Source organism: Ruditapes philippinarum, unplaced genomic scaffold, assembly GCF_026571515.1.
Source record: "Ruditapes philippinarum isolate M1 unplaced genomic scaffold, ASM2657151v2 ctg88_1_1_1_1, whole genome shotgun sequence".
NCBI lineage: Eukaryota > Metazoa > Mollusca > Bivalvia > Venerida > Veneridae > Ruditapes > Ruditapes philippinarum.
Window position 1 is genome coordinate 299,119 of NW_026865440.1, and position 20,514 is coordinate 319,632.

The window sequence follows — 20,514 nt, forward strand, 5'->3', positions numbered from 1 at the left end:
TGATTATCGGATAGCAGTAACAATGTACTGGTCTTTAAACGAGTGAATCCCGATCTTTCAATTATAACAGATTGTTTAAACCGAGGGAATTTATGTGTTTACTAGAAAACGTTGTTCGCTATAGCCGAAAATTCGTTTTAAGCCAGTACGTATTAAGCGATGGTATTTAATATAAAATAAAGAAGGAATCAGATTTCAGATTTAGTTCGCTATTAACGATAGTTCGTTATAAGTGAGTTCGTTATAAGTGGGGTCAACTGTATCTTCACAATAAGGCAAGGCAGAGTTATGGTTCTTTAGCATTGCACATCTACCTAATGAGATCTATTAACCTATAAAGTTTCATGTTATAATTTTAGAGTTATGTCCCGGATAAAGTTCAAAGTGTTAGAATGAACAAAGGGCAATAACTTTAAAATTAGGTAAGACAGAGTAATGGTTCTTCAGTTTCATGTTGATATCTCTTATTGTTTTAGAGTAATGTCCCGGACAATGTTCAAGTGTTCAACTGTAAATAAACAAAGGGCAATAACTCCAAAATTAGACAAGAAAGTGTTATGGTTCTTTAGCATTGCACTTTTACACAATGAGATCTATCTACTTACAAAGTTTCATGTTGATATCTCTTACAGTTTTAGAGTAATGTCCCAGACAAAGTTCAATGTGTCAAAATGAACAGAGGGCAATAACTCCAAAAACACGTTCAAACATTAAATTCAAGTTGAAATATGTTATTTGTGAACAATTTATATATCCAAATTATGCAATTTTAACTCAGTTTTATATACTTCTTCTTTGTTTTCATGATTGCTACTATAAGGTCACACACATTAAATTAACCAATGAAAACTTACCATTTCATTTGACAGCGGAGTTTTGAAAGAAAAAAAAGAGTTTTTTTAAATTTAGTTAAAACGTGCTTACATGTGACATTAAATATGTGACAATCGTTATATAATAACTGGAATTCAATGTTTTAGTTAACATGCTTGGAATACTTTCTTACGAATGAGAAACAGCTAAATGTATGTTTACTTGTGGTATTTTGGAAATTTCCGTGGCACAAAACATGTCGACGTCGCAATTTTAACGTATTTTTTCACGTTTGATAAATCATTTATCGTCAATGAATATAGATGGCTTAATATTTTTAACAGTTACCGACATATATATCTATTGTGTTATGTTTCCACGTTTAAGTATGAGAATATGTCTTATATTAAAAAAGCGAGAGGAAAACGTTTACTGTATCGGGTGAATAAGCTACGTCGAGTAACATACCTTGTATATATGTATTATTTGTATCATAGTTTGGGCTCTTTTCTGTTGAAAATGTGTCTTAGTTAAATCGTATACATATCCACCGTGCGTTAACTGGAGTGCAGGTATTAGTAACCCGCACTCCAGAGCATTATTGGCTCATTTTTGCTGGTGTTTACTTATTGTGACGGCATAGAAAGTGAAAGCGACAGAAATATCATATTAAGATGCTCGTTCATTGGTAATTTTTCTCTGGGGTATCATATTGTGACAACAAGGAGCGTGTTTTTATGTTTGACTATGATACAAAAGAGAAAGAACATCAAAACACTCGGCAATCTGATTAATAATCGGGAGCTACGCCCCCTCGTATAAATCAGATAACCTCGTGTTTCGATGCTCTTTCCTTTACATAGTAAACAGGTGCTGGATAGTAATTATGTTGTTGATGATCAAGGGGTGTTTTTGTTAATGATAATTTGACCATTATTGACATGGACAATGTGCCGTTCGTAATATTGTATTAGAGAATCTGAACACAGTGTAATTTTGTTAAAACAAAAATAACTAAAATTTCCCCCATTGCTGAATGGGCGAATGCATATCTACTAGCTGCCGTGTGCACACGTCGTCTAATGATCAGGGTTTTTAACATTTCAAACCATTTATTGGTTAATAAAGTGTTCAGTTTAGTCTAATTATTGTTAACTTCATTCACAAAAAGATAAACATACTAAAATCATATAAAACGTACTTTAAAAACTCTGATAGTCTGTGTAAAGACGGGGTATATAAATGGAAATTGTGTAGAAAATATTGCTTTTTTGTTATTTTCTTAAAGCTGCTGTCGTTTTTGTATTGTGTTTCAAGTCAATCCAATTTCAAAGTCTGAAAAAGTGCCTTCAGCGACTGAGAATTTGCACATTTAAATCTAAACGGTTTTTTTTTAAAAACGAGTTAACATTTCTTCATTTTAAAATCTCCGAAACAACCTTTGAAAGTAAAATCCGAGTATCTTTTTAAAGATACCTCTTGTTTGTTTTACCGCCAAATAATATAAAGAAAATACCAACTTTTCAGTCATGTTATAGGAAACTCAGCTTCCCATACATAGTTGTTAAAAGTGATCACGATTTACAGTTTTTAGGGACGCGTAAACAGAGGGCAAACCTTTATTCATCCCTGGTTTAAACCAGTATATAATATTTTTAAAAGAATAATCATTAAACCAAGGAGGAGATAACTCTTATAATGAAGATGCTACACTTCTGAGCCTCTTCAAACATGATGTGAGTGGTGCCAAAGAACGAATATCTTAAGTCTAAAGGCAGCACACCACACTAATTGAAGCTACAGTTTCGAATGGCCAGGGAGGATTTCATGGAATTAGTGACTATTGTGGTTTTAAATGACATTGCTTTTAAACAGCATGCTCGGTGAAAACAAGTAATTTTACAGAAAGTAACATATACTTGAAGGTTGAAGAAGAAAGAAAGAAAGAAAGAAAGAAAGAAAGAAAGAAAGAAAGAAAGAAAGAAAGAAAGGAGGGACGGAAGAAAGAAAGAAAGAAAAAAGAAAGAAAGAAAGAAAGAAAGGTGGGTGATGATAAGACAGATATTAATGAATTTTGAAGAAGAAACATTTAGAAATAAAGAAGTTACACAAAGAACAATATTGCTTTTAATGAAAGTTGTAAGTTTAAGGGGGTTATTCTGCTAAATTTATGATCCTTGTCACATATGATGTTGATAATAAGAAACATAAATTTCAATTTTAAAGTTAATACCTTTAGAAATAAAGAAGTTTTAGTGAAACATAGATTTTATGAAATAAAATCTGTCAAAATCAGGACGCTGTTGCAGACACTTGATAAGTAGGACCCATCTACATATACACCCCAGAGTCAAGCTAAAATTATGTGCATACTCTCTATACTGTCATTTATCTATATTTCAAGTTTCATTAAAATATTTTCACTATTTTGAGTCTATTTGTTGCCACAACAACCTTTTTTTTTAATCTCAAGACTGCCATCTACCCATATTTTTTAAGTTAATAAAATATTCTTTGGTACTTTCTGCGTTATTAAGGATCCAGCTTTGTGAACGGGCAATATTGTAAATTTTAACCAAAAGGAAGAAAACTCGAAAAATAAAATTATCCATGCGGACAGCACTTACGAAATAAATTTTTGTTGCCATTGTTGTTGTCTTTTTTTGGTACACATGCATTTCTGTTGGTTTTCTTTTACGAAAATAATTCATTATGTCAAAGTTAGCAATCAACAGTGCCTTGAAACCGTCTGATTATTCATGCCGGCGTCTAAGTCCTCTAACAACTTTTGTTGTGCAGGGTTTATCAATAAAATTACATCATATAAGTACGCTCATTGGTGATCTTTCATTTATGTACATAATTCTCAAATAACAAAACGTGTAATGTAAATAATAAATGAATAAGTATTTCCTATTGAAAGGGGTTATATGGTCAATTATAAAGTGTAAAACGTTGACAGTTCATTTCAAAGCTTTTAACGAGCATGTTTAAGACACAAGACAGAAAGAAACCGTTCCGTTTTGTTGTAATTATATAAGATCCTGTATGTCATAAATAAGGTTGTTACCACACTTAAGTGAAATTTATATATGTATATAATTATGCTTCTTAAACGATTTTCAAACAACGAAGAATATGTAAAATATGTACTGAAAATATTTGTCCTCATTATGTGTAATCATTAAAATATATGCATTCATATCTGATTGAACGAAATGACTTAGACTTTATAGGAACTAAATTTCAAATTAACATGAAATAGAAATTTGGTAATATCTTTACAAATAATGATTTTTGGAACATACAATATTGATAAATCTTCATTTGAGCATTATATTTATGATATAAAACCATATAAAATCAGTAAAAGGATCTTAAGATTATTAAATAATTATTTATCACTTGTTTCATCCACGGGATTGATTGATGTGCATGTATCTTTTGACAATTTCCACACAAAAGTTATGAACTTTCGGTTACATTGATAGATACTGCGGCACATTTTAAGATTTTCTTGAAGTTGATTGTGACTGAAAACCTAGAAATATTGTAGATTTACATTAAATATTTACCGCAAGATATTAAATTTGTTTTATCTGCAAAGTGGAAGAAATCGATTATAATCTCCGAAAGAGACAATTTTCATTTTTAAACACTGTTCTATTGTTGACGTTTCTGGCAATGACAATGGTCTGGAAACGCAATTATCTGCCATATCAAACAGACAAACGGAGATTTATGAAGTTTGTCAAAGCAATTTACGAAAAAATAAACGAGTTGATACTTATCAAAAATTGGAAACGTCGGGATCAAAACGCTACAGAAGTACATTTTTTAGTATTCTAGTATATTCTTTTATCAGCCTTTCTAAAGATATCTCAATAATGAAGTATTCATTAAAAAATAAAATATTTAAGCTTAAGAAATAACAAACCTGTCGTTTGCCGTCTTTTGATCTCATCAACATCTCTCTTCACATCAGTTACATGTTCCTTTATGTCTTCAAGGTCTTTCTTCACGTCAGTTACATTTTTTTTCACGCCTGTCATTTCCTGTTTTAGTCGGTCAACATCGTCTTCATACTTCCACTTTTTTATTTCTTTCTGTATCCTTTTCTCTTCTTCCAGATCAAGAGGGCAAGTTTTGAATTCGTCGATTTTTTGCTGAATATTCAAAGCTGGAGAACTTAGACGAACAAGTATCTAAAACCGGAAATGAATAACTTTATCATTTCAGTTCCAATGTTTGATAATCTTGTGTTTATCAAAGATGTTGACACAACAATTTATATGTAAATAAAAGTATTAGACATGAAAGTCAAAATTTACTGCACAAGAGTCATGACGATCCTCTTTATTATAAAGGCTCTTGATGACAAGGGACAATTAACACTGTTTACCATCAATGAAAAAATACGTCTTAATCTTTTACTTTCACAAAGGTAACATCTGCATCTGATATCGTCATTAATGACAGCAAAGTAACGATTGTGGATTCAAATGTGGATGCTTTTAAATTCAAGCCCCAGTAAGGGAAATCTATGACCCCCGAGGTGTGGCAAGTTTAACACCAGGGACGTCCTCTAAACTATGTTCCCTGTAAAATATCTAAGCTGTCTAATTGACGCACTCAAACTACCTAACAATTTTGAAGCACTGAATGTATTGGAAACATGAAATATTTAATCACTGAATGTACTGGAAAACCTGGAAATTTTGAAGCACTATAATAACTAGAAAGATCAAAATTTCGTAGCATTAAAAGAACTTAAAACCTGAAAATAGTGAAGAACTCAAAGTATTGCACAACCTTAAAACTGTGACGCACTGTAGATACTAAATGAAACCCTTAAATCGTGATTTTTTTAATTACTTGAATTCTGAAAATCGAGAAGCACTGAATGAACGGGAAACCTGAAAATTGTTAAACACTATAAAGCAATGAAATTAACCGAAAATTGTGACGTACTGAAATAATTGGTACTTGAAAATTTTGAAGGACTGATATTACTGATACTTGAAAATTGTAACGCACTGAAAAAACTGTACGTCGAAACTTAGTCAAACACTGAAATCGTGAAACACTGAAAGCACTTGACACCTGAAAGTCGTGAAACACTAAAGGTACTTGACACCTGAAAATCGTGAAACACTAAAAGCACTTGACATTTAATAATCGTGACTCACTCAAAGTACTGATACTTTAAAATTGCGAAACATTGAAAGTACTTGACACCTGAAAATCGTGAAACACTGAAAGTACTTGACACCTGAAAAATGTGACACACTGAAAGTACTTGACACCTGAAAATCGAGAAATACAGAAAGTTCTTGACACCTGAAAATTGTGAAGCACTGAATGCACTTGACACCCGAAAATCGTGACGCTCTTAAAGTACTGATACTTGAAAGTGTAAATGTTTTTTTTAAGTCTAAATACACCAAGCGTTCGCAGAGGTAAGTCAAAATAATTCAGTTAGTGTTAAAGATTTCCAAAATTTACAAAAAAATATTTTCCAATCAAATGATCTTCACTGTGGAAGTAAAGTCTGAATTATAAAATTTGAAATTCCTACGTAGATCAAATTGGACATTTTGACAGAAATCACCTCTGAGAGGTAAGCTCAAAATTGTATTTTGCTTTTTTGCGTTGCTTTATTCAATAACTAGTCGAGTCGATTTACACGGTTAGAATAGTTGTTCTTGAAGCAACGGAGACCTACTTCAAACGGAACAATAGTCCGAAAAATCACTTCCAGTCCCGTCATGTCTAAAAGCCTCAATAGTGTCACTTAGGTAGAGCGAGAAGTGCTGTAAATAATTTCAATACTCAAATGAATCCATGGGGAAATTGGCTCGTTTGAAATTCTTTGCTTGTTTTGACGTATATGTAGCGTCAACATGTATACTTATAAATGTTTAACGCTACATGCTTATATGGATTATGATTTTATATGATTTATTAAATTTGAATATCCTATAATATGTTTCAATTCTTTAAGAATACATCATTTACCATATATAAAACTCTTTCTTTATTTAAAAAGTTGATTGAAAGGTTACAAAGATAATAATAATACTATGAAAGCGAAATGTGCTTACCTGTTCAATATCATTCAACCAAACTGTGAAATCATTTTGTTGTATTGCAGTCGTTGTTGGTATATGACTTATCTGAAATAAAAAAAACAATATGTTTCACCTGAAATATGAGCTCAAATTAACGAATTGGAGTTAAACAATCCCCCTCTTCTTTCTTTGCTTCTACAGACCACCCACTACCCCCCTTCCAAAACAAACCAACAACAACACAGACCATTTTGTCAAGGGAGACATTGATAATTTTGAATATGAAAGTAAAGTAGATTTTTTGTTTACATAGATTTAAGACCCCTTTTACGTCCGCAGTAATAAGAACGATAGAATGCAAATTATGCCAAATTTGTTTATAAGTGTATTTAGTTATACAGGTTTTGCTTTCGACAAAATGCGGGGTATAAAACCCAAAGAGTGCGATATGCAGAAAACATCACAATTCACTTATTATGAATAAGATATAATGCCTTACGAAGTTTATAAGCCCATACTAAGTAAAATGTTAAACATTTTATGGAAAAAGTACAAAAGGAAAATGCTACAAAATTATACAAAACTTAGCTAAATCCCATCGTTTGTTCTTTAAGGTCAAGGTAATTGATTGCTCCAGATCTAGTTAAATATGGTATGCTTAAAGATTTTGTCAAAAGGGCTAGTGTGTTACAGCATGACGAAAATTCATTTAGAAATTTCAAAGAAATGTTAAAGTTTGCGGTTTAGCACGTCCATACTACCAGGAACCAAATCACTCAAAATATCTCTGATTGTTTCAAGACTGCAGTAGTATCTCGGATTATTTCATGACGGCAGCAAAGCTCCGATTGTTTCATGGTGGCAGTAGAACCTTACATTAGTTCAAAACGGCATAAGAGCTCGGATGTTTCATGACGCCAGTAAAAGCTCCCTTTGTTTCATGACGGCAGTAAATACTTTGATTGTCACATGACGGAAGTGAAATCTCGGATGATTTCAAAACTGTAGTAATATCTCGGATTATTTCATGTAAGCAGTAATGTCACGGATTATGTAATGATTGTAGTTATACCTCGATTTATTACATGATGGCAGTAATATCTCGTACTGTTTTATGACGGCAGCAATTTCTTGCATTATTTTATGTAGGCAGTAATATCACGGATAATGTAATGACTGTAGTTACACCTCGATTTATTTCATGACGGATGGCAGTAATATCTCGTACTGTTTTATGACGGCAGCAATTTCTCGGACTGTTTCATGACTGCAGTACTATATCGGATTTTTTCATGACGATATTATATCTAGGATTATTTAATGACGACAGTAATATGGCGGATTATTTCATGACTGCAGTTATATCTCGGATTATTTCATGACTGTAGTTATATCCCGGATTTATTTCATGACGGTAGTAAAATCTCTGTATGTGTCACGACGGCAGTAAAGCCTTGGATTATTTCATTGCAACAGTTATATATTTGATTATTTCATAACAGCAGTAATATCCCGGAATATTTCATGACGGCAGTATTAACTCGGACTGTTTCATGAAGCAGTTTTATCTAGAACTGTTTTTTTAATGGACGTATTATCTCGGATTGTTTTTTGATTGCAGTAATATCCCTGATTGTTTCATGACTGCAGAATTATCTCAGACTTTTTTATGATGGCACTATCATTTCGGATAAGGTTTCTTGACGGAAGTATAATCTAGGATTCTTTAATGACTGCAGTATTATCTCAGATTTTTTTAATTACTGCTTAAATATCTCGGATTCGATTTCTGCAGTAATATTTCGGATTATTTCATGACAACAGTATTATATATGCTTGTTTCATGACTGTATAGTAGTAATATATTAGCCTTTTTGATGGTAATAATATTAACTCGTATAACCCATAATTATTCATAAAAGTTATGATAACTCTAAAAATTTCATCCGAAATGTCTCATATTTCATGACGTCAGTATTATCTCGGATTATTTCATGACTGCAGTATTATCTCGGGTTATTTCATGAGTGCAATATTATCTCGGATTGTTTCTTGACGGCAGTATTATCTCGGACTGTTTCATGACGCAGTATTATCTAAGACTGTTTTAAAGCGGTCGTTTTATCTCGGACTGTTTCATAACGCAGAAATATCTCGGATTATTTCGTAACGGCAGTATAAACTTTGATTTTGTCATGTTCGCAGTAATTTTTCAGATTATTACATGAGTGCAATAATTATTATCATGGCTTGTTTCTTTATGGCTGTATTACCTTAGATTATTTTAATGTCGGCACTTATGTCTCGGATTATTTAATGTAGGCAGTAATATATCGAATTATTTCATTTCTGTAGTTATATCCCGAATTATTTGATGACAGTAGTAAAATCTCCGATTCTTTCATGACGGCAGTAATATCTCGGATTATTTTATGATAAAAGGAATATATTAGATTAATTCATGACGGCAGTGTTATCTTGGATTATTTAATGACTGCATATTTTATGATCTTTGATTGTTTTATGACAGCAATAACATCTTGAACTGTTTCTTGACGATAGTATTATCTTGAATAATTTCATGATGACAGTATTATCTTGGTTAAATTCATGACTGCAGTATTATCTCAAATTGTTTTTTAGCCCCGTTTTATCTAAGATTGTATTATCTTGGATTGTTTCTTGATGGTAGAAATATCTCTGTTTGTTTCATGACGGCAGCAATATCTCAGATTATTTCATGATTGAAGTATTATCTCTGATTGTTACATGACGGTAGAAATATCTCTGATTATTTCCTGACGGCAGTATTATCTCGGATTGTTTCTTTACGGTAGTAATATCTCGTACTGTTCTTTGTCAGCAGTATTAACTCGGATTGATTAATAACTGCACTTATATCTCGCATTTTTCATGGCGGCATAATTATCTTATTTATTGTTTTATGACGGCAGTATTAACTCAAATTGATTCTTGGCGGCAGTATTATCTTGGATTGTTTCATACCGGCATTATTATCCCGGATTCTTTCTTGGCAGCAGTATTATCTTTGATTGTTTCATGACGCGGTATTATCTCGGATTGTTTCTTGGCGACAGTTTTAACTCGGATTATTTTATGACTGCTGTTTTATCTCGGATTATTTCATGACGGAAGTATTACCTAGGATGGTTTATTGGAGGCAGTTTTATCTCGATTTTTTATGATAGCAGTTTTATCTTGGATTATTTTGATGATAGTAGTAATATCTTAGCAGATTTGCTGATAGTAGTAACACCTCGTATTATGTCGTGATTGATTTTATCATGTTATTAATAAAACACCTAGGGGTTTTCATGACAGTAATGATAGCTCGAAAAATTTCATCCAAAATGTCAGATAATATTTAAAAAATATTCATGCTAACGGCTTTATTATCCTTTGATTCTTTTATGTTCACAGTGTTATCGGATTGTTTCGTGAGTGAAGTATTTACTTGGAATGTTTCATAGGGGCAGTATCATCTCGAAATTTTTCATGACGTCAGTTTTATAACGCAGTGTTTTCTTGACGTCAATATTATCTAGGATTCTTTTATGATGGCAGTGTTATCTCGGATTGTTTCATGAGGGAAGTATTATCCCGGATTGTTTCAGTAGGGAAGTAATATCTCGGATTCTTTCAAAGTGACATTATTATCTCTGATTGTTTCATGAGAGAAGTATTATATTTTATTGTTTCATGAAGGATGTATAATCTCGGATTGTTTTTAATGACGGCAGTATAAGCTCGCATTATTTCATGACTGCAGTTATATTTCGGATTGTTTCATGATGGAATATAAGCTCGGAATGTTTTCTTGACGGCAGTTTTATCTCGGATTAATTAATGACAGCAATATTATCTCGGATTGTATCTTGACTGCAGTAATATTCCGGATTCTTTTCTGAATGCTGTATTATCTCAGATTGTTTCACGACAGCAGTAATATCTGGGATCGTTTCTCCACGACAGGATTGTCTCGTATTCTTTTCATGCGGGCAGTATTACCTCAGATTGTTTTATGATGGCAGTTTTATCTTGGATGGTTTCTTAACGTCAGTTATATCTCGGATTGTTTCATGACGTCAGTTTTATTCTGAATTATTTTATGAAAGTATCAATATCGTAGCCTATTTGAAGAAAGCAATATAACCTCGGATAATGCCGTGATGGATTACTTCATGACAAAAATAGAAGTCCATAGTTTTTCATGAAAGTAATGATAGCTCGAAAAAAAAATGCATCGGAAAAGTAGGATAAAAAATTCAATTCATGTTTAAGATGTTCATGTTTTAACCTTTAAAGTACGACTACACAGCTACTGTAAAGATTTGCAATACACCGAATTAGTTCTTGTCTAGACAATATTAAAAGTTGTACTATTATATATGTTTAAGTATGATGATTGATTAAATTATATTTAAGTTAAAGTTTGGCAGAATTTCATTACTTTTAAAATACGTAGATATTTATATTGCCAATATATACATTTACTTTTATTCTTCTGTATTGCCAAGGCATGAATTTACAAATTGCATTTCGAATATACTTACTTTATTTCGGAAATTCCTTAACCGACATATGTCTGCTTCCATTGTTACATCGGTATGTGCTGGTGTTGCCCTCCAGTTAAATTTTGTATTTAATCCAAAACAGTTCAGGTTTCTCAGAAGACAAATAATCAGCGTGATGTCCAAATCTGCCGAAGTTGGGACTTTACAACCCGCTGGAAACAATAGGTCATATTGGACCTGGGTTATAATGCCGCGGTTTTTCAAATGTGTTATTGTTGACTTTTCTTGAGTCAACCACGCACTGAACGTTATGCATTGAGATGTCAAGGACTGGTCCAGTATATTTCTCAATACCAGGAGACCACCATCAATGACTAGTATTTGTAACCGAAACAAAAATATACGGTTATCTAGCGTCTTTGGCTGACCTCCGGTTGCCATTTTGTTTACTCTTTGATTTGTTACATCTGTTATAGCCACATCTGTAAATGATGAAACGTACAAGTTATTTTAAAAATTAAACAATTGCTTTAAACACTTCTTATACATGTAATTATGCTTAGAATCGTTATCATTATATAAACAATTTATGTTAATGATTTCGATTCTTTAAAATAGAAATGTTGACAGATTGTGTTTCTGTCAAATAACTCAGATTAAGACTTTATTATTCTAATTCATTTAATACAAAAATAACCTTTTTTAAAGAGAAAATGATTCAATAATCATTTTATGTGATCAATAAAAATAAATTTATAGTAAAAGAATTCAAAACTAAATTGAATATCATTTATTGTAGTCTAGGACAACAATTACATCCGTTTTGTTCAAGTATAAACATTTGCAGTACATTATACTTTATTGTGTTATGATTAAAAAAGCTTCAAAAAGGAGAAATAGGTATTCAGGTAGAACAATCTTGGTAAACTGATATCTTATCAGAGTTCTTTAACTATGGAGGCTTATTAGACGATGACGATACATAACGAATACTTGACATTTAAGAATTGCATTTCAAGCCTTTATTTAAATTGAGAAAACAGTTGTTTTACATTTTGTTTTCATACATTTAACTGACCCAAGGGCAAGGCTAGTTTGATCCAAGAAACATGATTGGACCAATTTTTTTTTAAGTAATCAAGGACCAGAAACAGTGCACCACAAAAGCAATACAAATATTTGATTAATATTAATATTAAAAATTATTAATATTGTGGATGTCAACAGGGCAATACTACAGGAAAAATGTCTAAATCATATCCATAAATTTAGTGTTGCACTAGCAAGTGGGTAGTCTAAAGTCGTTTTTTAACAAAGCTAATTATAACCTCTAACTACCAATAGGGAATTACTGAAATCAATTCATACATTAGTGGCTTGATCAGGCGAAACAAATTTAAGTACCTACAGATGATTTTTTCGATTGACAACGCATTATGCCAGTATTTAATATGTTTACACGCTCATTAATCTGTCAATACATTGTTTATTTTTTACATTCATTACAAGAGAGACTAAGAAATATGATACAATTCAACTCATTTGAAGGGCGCAGACAGATTGATATTTAAGTTAATGATTTGAAGTACTGCGACTGACATAGCATTACATGTGAAATCGCAGCGATTTCTTCATTTTATCTTACACACTTCCGTAACTGATTCATTATTGGACACATGCACACAAAAAGAAATTGAGATGACGTTTATAAGTGTATTCTCCCTGCAGTGTTGTTTTTGGGGATTTGTGACTAGTTGTGAGCTAACACTATTTAGTTGCTTAAATTATTTCTTTTATGTATAAAACAGATGCAAAAGAAGAAAAGACATAAATGACCTATTTTACTGATTCATAGTATCAATGCCAGCTTACACGTGTATTTGTTTTGTATAATATTACATTCATATTCACGTGAGATAATAGTTTGTCAACTAGATTGAACTATCAAATATCATATTAAACATATAAGGGTACTTAAATGCACACTAACTGTATTATAACTATTTTTAAGTTTTCTTTTAAATTATACTCTTTAAAAGTCTTTGCAAGAGACAATATTATATCTTTGGTGTAGTTCTACCAAATAAAAGCAGAAAAAACATGAGAGGATTTATTGATTTTTAAGTGCTCACGGCTGAATTTTATTTATCAAGTAGCGATGATAACTCAAAAAATGAGAAGAATATCAATAATGAAAGGTGACATAAACAGAACAAAGCCTCGACGCAACCAAACCACACTTGAACGGTACCCAGAAAGGTACCGAGCCAAAACATTGGAGATGACAAAGGCAGCAAATTGAAAGGAAGAGACATACCAAAAACCGGGACAGTTATCAATCAAAAGGTCTGTCTTGAGGACTAACGAAACAAGGATTTGGTAAGCATCAAATGGTATATGAATGAGATTTGAAATTTAATGCTGCTAAAACCGCTGAAAACAATTTACAACATAAGACATCATAGAACGTGTCACCATACAGAACCTATCACAATTGATAAGACATAAATACATGTGACTGAGAAGAACGCATAAGGGAAACGCATTGGAACTATAAGAAGCAAAAACCTAAACTGGTGAGTTTAACCTGGTTGTAGACGCGACAAACCTCGTTTTTAGCCCAAATATGTTCCTATTTGGCGAGAGAGTGTTAATACAATTAATCAACATTACAATTGTCCATTGTCAATAACTTAAGAACAGAAATGATAAATTAAATACAAATACAAAAGATACAACACAATGACCTTAAGAAAACTTTTAGAAAAATACTCGATGCAACACTCGATGCGCTAAAGAAAAGTATAGCAACAAGAAAACCATATCCGCGTAATATATCGTTCATTTGAGATCAATTGTTAAAAAAGGTAAAACATTTGTTTTAATGGTCACATTCAAAATCATTGAAGGTGAAATATTGATGTCATCGCAAATAATACTTTACAATTAAAAACTAGAGGGACATGATGCCTCTTATTTATTATAAGGTTTCAGTCCAAATTTCCAGGATATTTGGATTGGAACAATGTCCTCTAAAGTGATCAAAAATGTTGTTTTTTTTTCATATTAGGACTGTGTGACCTTTTTTATATACCCCAAGTGACCCATATTCAATCTTGACCTAGAAATCATCAAAACAACTATTTTGACCAATCCTGGATATTTGGACTAAAACAGTAGCCCCTTAAGTGTTCACAAGGATTTTTTATATTTGGGCTGTGACCTAGAATTTAACCCCAGGTAACCCATATTCAAATTTGATGAAGGATAAATTGAAGCAGTAAATAATATACCTTGAGGTACAATCTTTAACGTCTTGATGGGAACCAGACAAGAATTGCGGTAATCTTATTCAAGGCTTGCGCGTTGATACAATAAAATTGTATAACACCGAAACATTCGTGTTTACAAGCCTCATATCGTCCTGAAAATATGTCCAGCTGGAAAAACACAACCTTTTTTTTAGCACGTTTTATGCACAGTTGTTATGCAAGTCAATGCTTTGCCATGCAATGTAGTTGAAAACTATTCAATTAAACTTTATTAAATATTTATAAATGTAAGACCTTGACCTTGAACCCAGTGACCCCAAAAACTTTAAGGACCACTTTGTTCCTTGTAAATATGAGACATTGGTAAAAAAGCAAATCCTGTATAAAACAGACTCCCAATACTGAACCATCAAGGGTAAATCATATTCCATCAGTCAAAAAATAAAGGCTGCGTATGCTTATGTGAATAAATCTTTTTTTGGCACCCCTGATCTTGACCCACTGACCCATAACTCCATACAAAAGAAGAAGACAATGCAAGAAATATTCCTACTAAATATAAAAGTCATCTGTCCATAAAAAGGCTGAATAAGCAAAATTGAAAAAATGGCGAATAAATGTAACCTGTTTTTCTTTTAAACCTATGAATTTACTTATTTTAGGTGGACTTTTATTTTATGTATTGGACATAACTGTCAACAACTATACTAGCATCAAATTACTATTTGTAATCATCCTGAGTGCGTACGTTAGACTGATATACCGTATCCTTTCTGTGTATTCTTACTATTGTGTTGGGGGTCCTTATCCGAAGACTGACGGAACGGGCTGCAAAGTTTTGATTGCTGTAATGAATTGTTTTGGCTCCGAATAAATAAAAATTAGCGAAAGTTTTAAAGTACAATGTATGAAACATTATTGTATCGCAAATATAACGCATATTTCTGACATAAGATAAATGTCAAAGTAAATTAGAATATCAAAATCAAGTTAATAAATGATCTAGAAAAAATAACACTTTCCTGCAAATATTTGTAATTAAAAACTGAAATTGTAATGTTTTAACAACCATATATGCGTTAATTAATTTCCTGCTGGGCAGGTAGTGGCAGGGGGAACAAACACTTGTCTATTTAAAGCTTAACGTTAAAGATCTTAAATACTTACAAATCGGATGTAAAACTAAATATAAAATCATGCACACACAATGATTTGTAACGTGATATACATGTATTTATATTTACAGCCGTGTACACTATAATGCAGACGTAAGTTTCAAGGTCACATCGCGTACGCCATTCTTAACCTCAAGCCAAGGGCGTACCTCAGTTTAATTTGACTATACATCGAATTCAGGTTTTGGCCGAAAGGTCGCCAGAGACTTATGTCAAACATAGATGTGTTCTATAACCAGGGATTTAGGGGATGTTTAAGCGATGGAATGTCATTTAATTGTACTACTATTGTCTTCATCTATAGTTATGAAAATAACATCAAGTACATGTATTGGATGTTAGAGAAATTACACGTGTACACTGTTTTGAATAGTTCAAAAGAGTTTACTATTAGAAAAAAAACATGGCCAGGTGTCTCTATTATAATCAAGATGGACTTTATTTCCTTTTTTTCTTTGTTTCTTTTCTTTTATTTCATCATAGCGTAACATGAGATATGATCAAAGAAAACTTGCTTAAAATTATCTGTATAACGATAATATAAACAGAACAGCTTGAATAATTTAGTGTAAGAATAATTTATTGTATTTACATGTAAAATGTAATATGGCGTGATCATTTAGGTCCCTTAAAAATATTTTAAATGTGTATTATGTGAATGAAGAAATAATCATTGTCTTAAACAGTTTTTTTTCTCATCTCCATTCTTTCATTTTTTACTCGAAATATTTAAGTTATTTAATTACGAAGTTAAATGCCTCACGCACATAATAGCATTTTTGTATAAACAAACACGCAAACTCGTCATCTAAAGTCTGCGAAAATAAAATATCTGGAACATGATGAGTATTTTATGGCTAAAAATTGTTCCCTCTGTATATTTATTTATGTTTTATATGTATAGATGATACTACCTTTAATATGGAATATGTGTCATTGTTTTCAAAAGTATGCAATTTTTTTCCATACTCAATCAAATAAGACAGTAGAATTAGTAATCTATAGTGATACAGTTTGTAAATGGTGTATTCTCTTTAACGGTCAAAAGAACAACAGTTATGTATAGATTGTGACGATGTAAATGTGAAAATTCAAACTAAGAATTTATTCAACAATACAATTTTAAGGAATTAACAGCACAAAAAGTGCCAGATTATCAACTTAGAAGAAAGTAAACCACGTTAGTTTCATTTCACCGTCCCATTTGTGTACCAACGCCGTTGCTACAATAATGTAACATGTACACTAAAAATCGATATTGTTCGGTACCGTGCGTGAATGTTGTCTTTTTTTTTTTGCGTGGCTAAAAAAATATGAAAAACTATTAAACAGTGTTAATTATTTTTTTAATGTTTAAATTATTAATTATAGTTATTGCTACAGTACATTAAAATAAATCGCCAGGAAATAATCTTTAAATATTTTTTAATTGATTGAAATCTTTAAAATGATGCGGAAAAACTTTTAATTTAGTCCTATTTTATATAAAATTGTTTATTAAGGATAAGCAAATACTGTATTTCATTAAAATTTATATTGTCACCACTCTGTAGTATTATCTATGTAAGCATAATTATGTTAGTCACAACTTGCTGCGTATTAAAACAGCATCTCATTGCTTAGGAAAGTTTCGTTTTCCAAACGTGCATTACGCTATGATTTTTTGAATTCAAATGGTAAATTCTATCGTTAATTTTCCATTCCTCAACAGTTTTCAGAAAAGTAAAACTCGTTACTCCGAGCTCCCGTTTTTCGTTTGTCTGTATCTGAAAGAACCTGTGTACATGAACCATTTATCCGTGTAATAAAAGACTAACATCATAGCATGCCGTAATGGCCTAGATATTTGGGTTTTGTTTAAGCGATGTTCCAGAAAAGATTTTGTCCCGGTATAGAAAATATAATATTCAACCTAATATTTATATTTAAAATGTGTCAATTATTCCACAACGCAGACACCGGTACGCTGGCCAATATACACTTCGGAAATGTTGACACTATTAATAATTGATGGCAGTCCTGTTTCTTGCTCTGAATTTATGCATAATAATCCAACTTTTAAGTTTTGAGTTGTGACATTTTATATTTAGAAACTATTATCTGGTTTTTTATCTAAATTCACTAGAAGATTAAAATCTTAATTTTCGTTCTATATCAAAAAGGAAAAAACTGAAGAGATGCCATAATTTCTCACCGATTTTATAAGTTCGTTTTCTAAAGCAATACCTTTTTACATTTGGGGCAGTAACAATCTGTATCATATTATTGTTTAAAATGAGTAAACGTGTTGCATAACCCTTAAATCTTATAAGATTGGACAAGAATCAAAGAAATCACAGACACTCGGGGTGTGGCGCTCAAAACGCCTTTAAAATCCAAATAAAATGTATATTTGTCAAAGCTTGGGGAGCCACATTTGAATTTGTCGACAGATTTTGTAAATGGAGTAAAACGGCGATAATCTCTATGTTTATTTCGCCCGCCTGTTGCGATATTTATATTGACGTTGAAGTTTAAAATTGACCATCATCGTGAAGAATTATATCTCCTTTGTCGATGGGCCAACATTATTTTGACTAACATTTTTATCTTGTGTATTATTATAGACGTTTAAATATGAATTTATTTTCAAAACGGCTTACATTAAGATTTTGATAAATATGATCAGTACATGTGCTGGGATTGACAAATATACATTTTATTTGGATTTTAAAGGCGTTTTGAGCTCCACACACCAAGTGTCTGTGAAAAGAAATTAGCGGCGCAGCGTTTTGTTTATGTAAAATAACCGCGTTGATTCTTCAAATCGCACTTCGCCATGCATGTATTTTATAAAAGAAAATAATTCCTTAGACGGCATAAAAGTGAAATGTATGGAATAAATTTTAACTGCATACATGTACCAACATTATAAAAGTTGTTTGCAAAACAAACAAGATTGCATTTGAGAAAACTGCTATGCCACCGCATTAATACAACACTACGTAGGAACAGATTTTTTTGTTTCTATAAAATTTTAGAATGTCATAATGCATAGATCCCTGACCTATCTCATTCTTATTATCAGATTAGTGGTTAAATCTATTGTTAATCCAATAAAAGATCAGAGTATGTCAATGACAATGACAAAGAGTTTATTGATTCAAGGCCTCTAGCCCAAAACAACATATAGATAGCAATACAATTTCATACAATGGAATATAGTACATTATATCATTATGTTAAACAAAATCTTCTTACTATCTAGTGGTGTTTATCATATTTATTCATGTTCTAACACATAATAATCTTTTTCTTTCTTCAAAGGCATGGAACACAAGCTTTGCCAAATTATCTATAATATTTTCAGCCTGACAACTCATTAAGATATTAAATTTATGAATATTATGATTAACAAAATATTTGCTTGGTAAGTATTTTGATCTTAAATTTTCATAAGTCGTACATACCATTACAAAATGATATTCTTGTTCTACTGAAACTTTACATAAATTACATATACGCTCAGATCTCTCTTCTTGTCTATATCTATCTCTTTCAATATTTAAATCATGTGATGAGGTACGTAATTTTGCAAGTGCATTTCTAAATTTACGAATTAAAACAACAGATAAATATGTCTCATGGATAAATTCAGATTTATACAAACGATATGAATCTAACTTTTTACTTTGATTAATTTTTTTCTTGCCAGTTCTGCCTATATTGATCTCTCATTCTATTTGTAAATATTTTTAGGAACAATTTCTAATCATCAACTCCCTGGTTATTTCAAACATATCCAAAACCATTTGTATATAGTAGTTGTTTAATGTTAGTAGCCCAATTTTTCATTCCATTCCTATCATATATAAGTAACATATTATAACACATATCGATCATTAGGTAAACTTAATATCTTTAACCAATAATCTAACACTCTTGATGCAGTAGTTATGTACAATGGAAAACGGCCACAATCTCCTAAAACTGATGCATTTGCAGTTGATTGTTTAACACACATGTATCTTTTACATGCATAATTATGTACGGTTTCTATACTTTTATGTTCAATTGACCCCCACAATTCAGATCCATGGCATAATATTGGAACTTTTTTAGTATCAAATATATTAAAATATACATGTTTTTTAAGCTGACCATATTTGTAAAGATTTGATAAAATAGAAATAAGAACTCTTTTTCCTTTAATGGCTTGTTCATCAGCCATTTTAAATATTGACATCTGTCTTGACATTGTTACACCAACATATGAAAATTTAGAGACAGTTTCCAATAGTTTACCATCATAATATCATTTCTCTTTATTAGAAAGTCTACCTCCCTTTTTAAATACTAATATCTTGGTTTTTTTCAATATTCACCTCTAAGGCACTTTCATCACAAAAAGTTTATTAAGCAATCTTTGTAAACCTACAACTGTTTCATTTATAAGGGCTAAATCATCTGCAAAAAGTAGAGACAGAATTTCTGTATTTTCCGGAAATAACTGAACTCCTTTTATTTCACTATTTTTCAAATTTATGATATTAAAGTTCATTTATATAGATAATAAAAAGTGTTGGAGAAATCAAACAGCCTTGCTTAAGTCCATTGTCACAATTAAAATAGTTTGTCATACCTTCTGAAGTTCTAACACAAGATTTAA

General features: G+C 31.5%; 1 protein-coding gene across 1 annotated transcript in view; it reads right to left on the reverse strand.

The window, feature by feature from the left end:
* Positions 1-20,514, reverse strand: part of LOC132729007 (uncharacterized) — a 94,864-nt gene that overhangs the window by 59,316 nt on the left and 15,034 nt on the right. Inside the window, exons 2-4 of the mRNA XM_060714731.1 lie at positions 11,459-11,901; positions 6,918-6,989; positions 4,751-5,018 (exon numbers count right to left, since the gene is read on the reverse strand). Of these exons, the coding sequence (XP_060570714.1) occupies positions 4,751-5,018; positions 6,918-6,989; positions 11,459-11,860 (742 nt within the window). The 5' untranslated portion in view covers positions 11,861-11,901. The remainder of the gene's footprint in view (positions 1-4,750; positions 5,019-6,917; positions 6,990-11,458; positions 11,902-20,514) is intronic.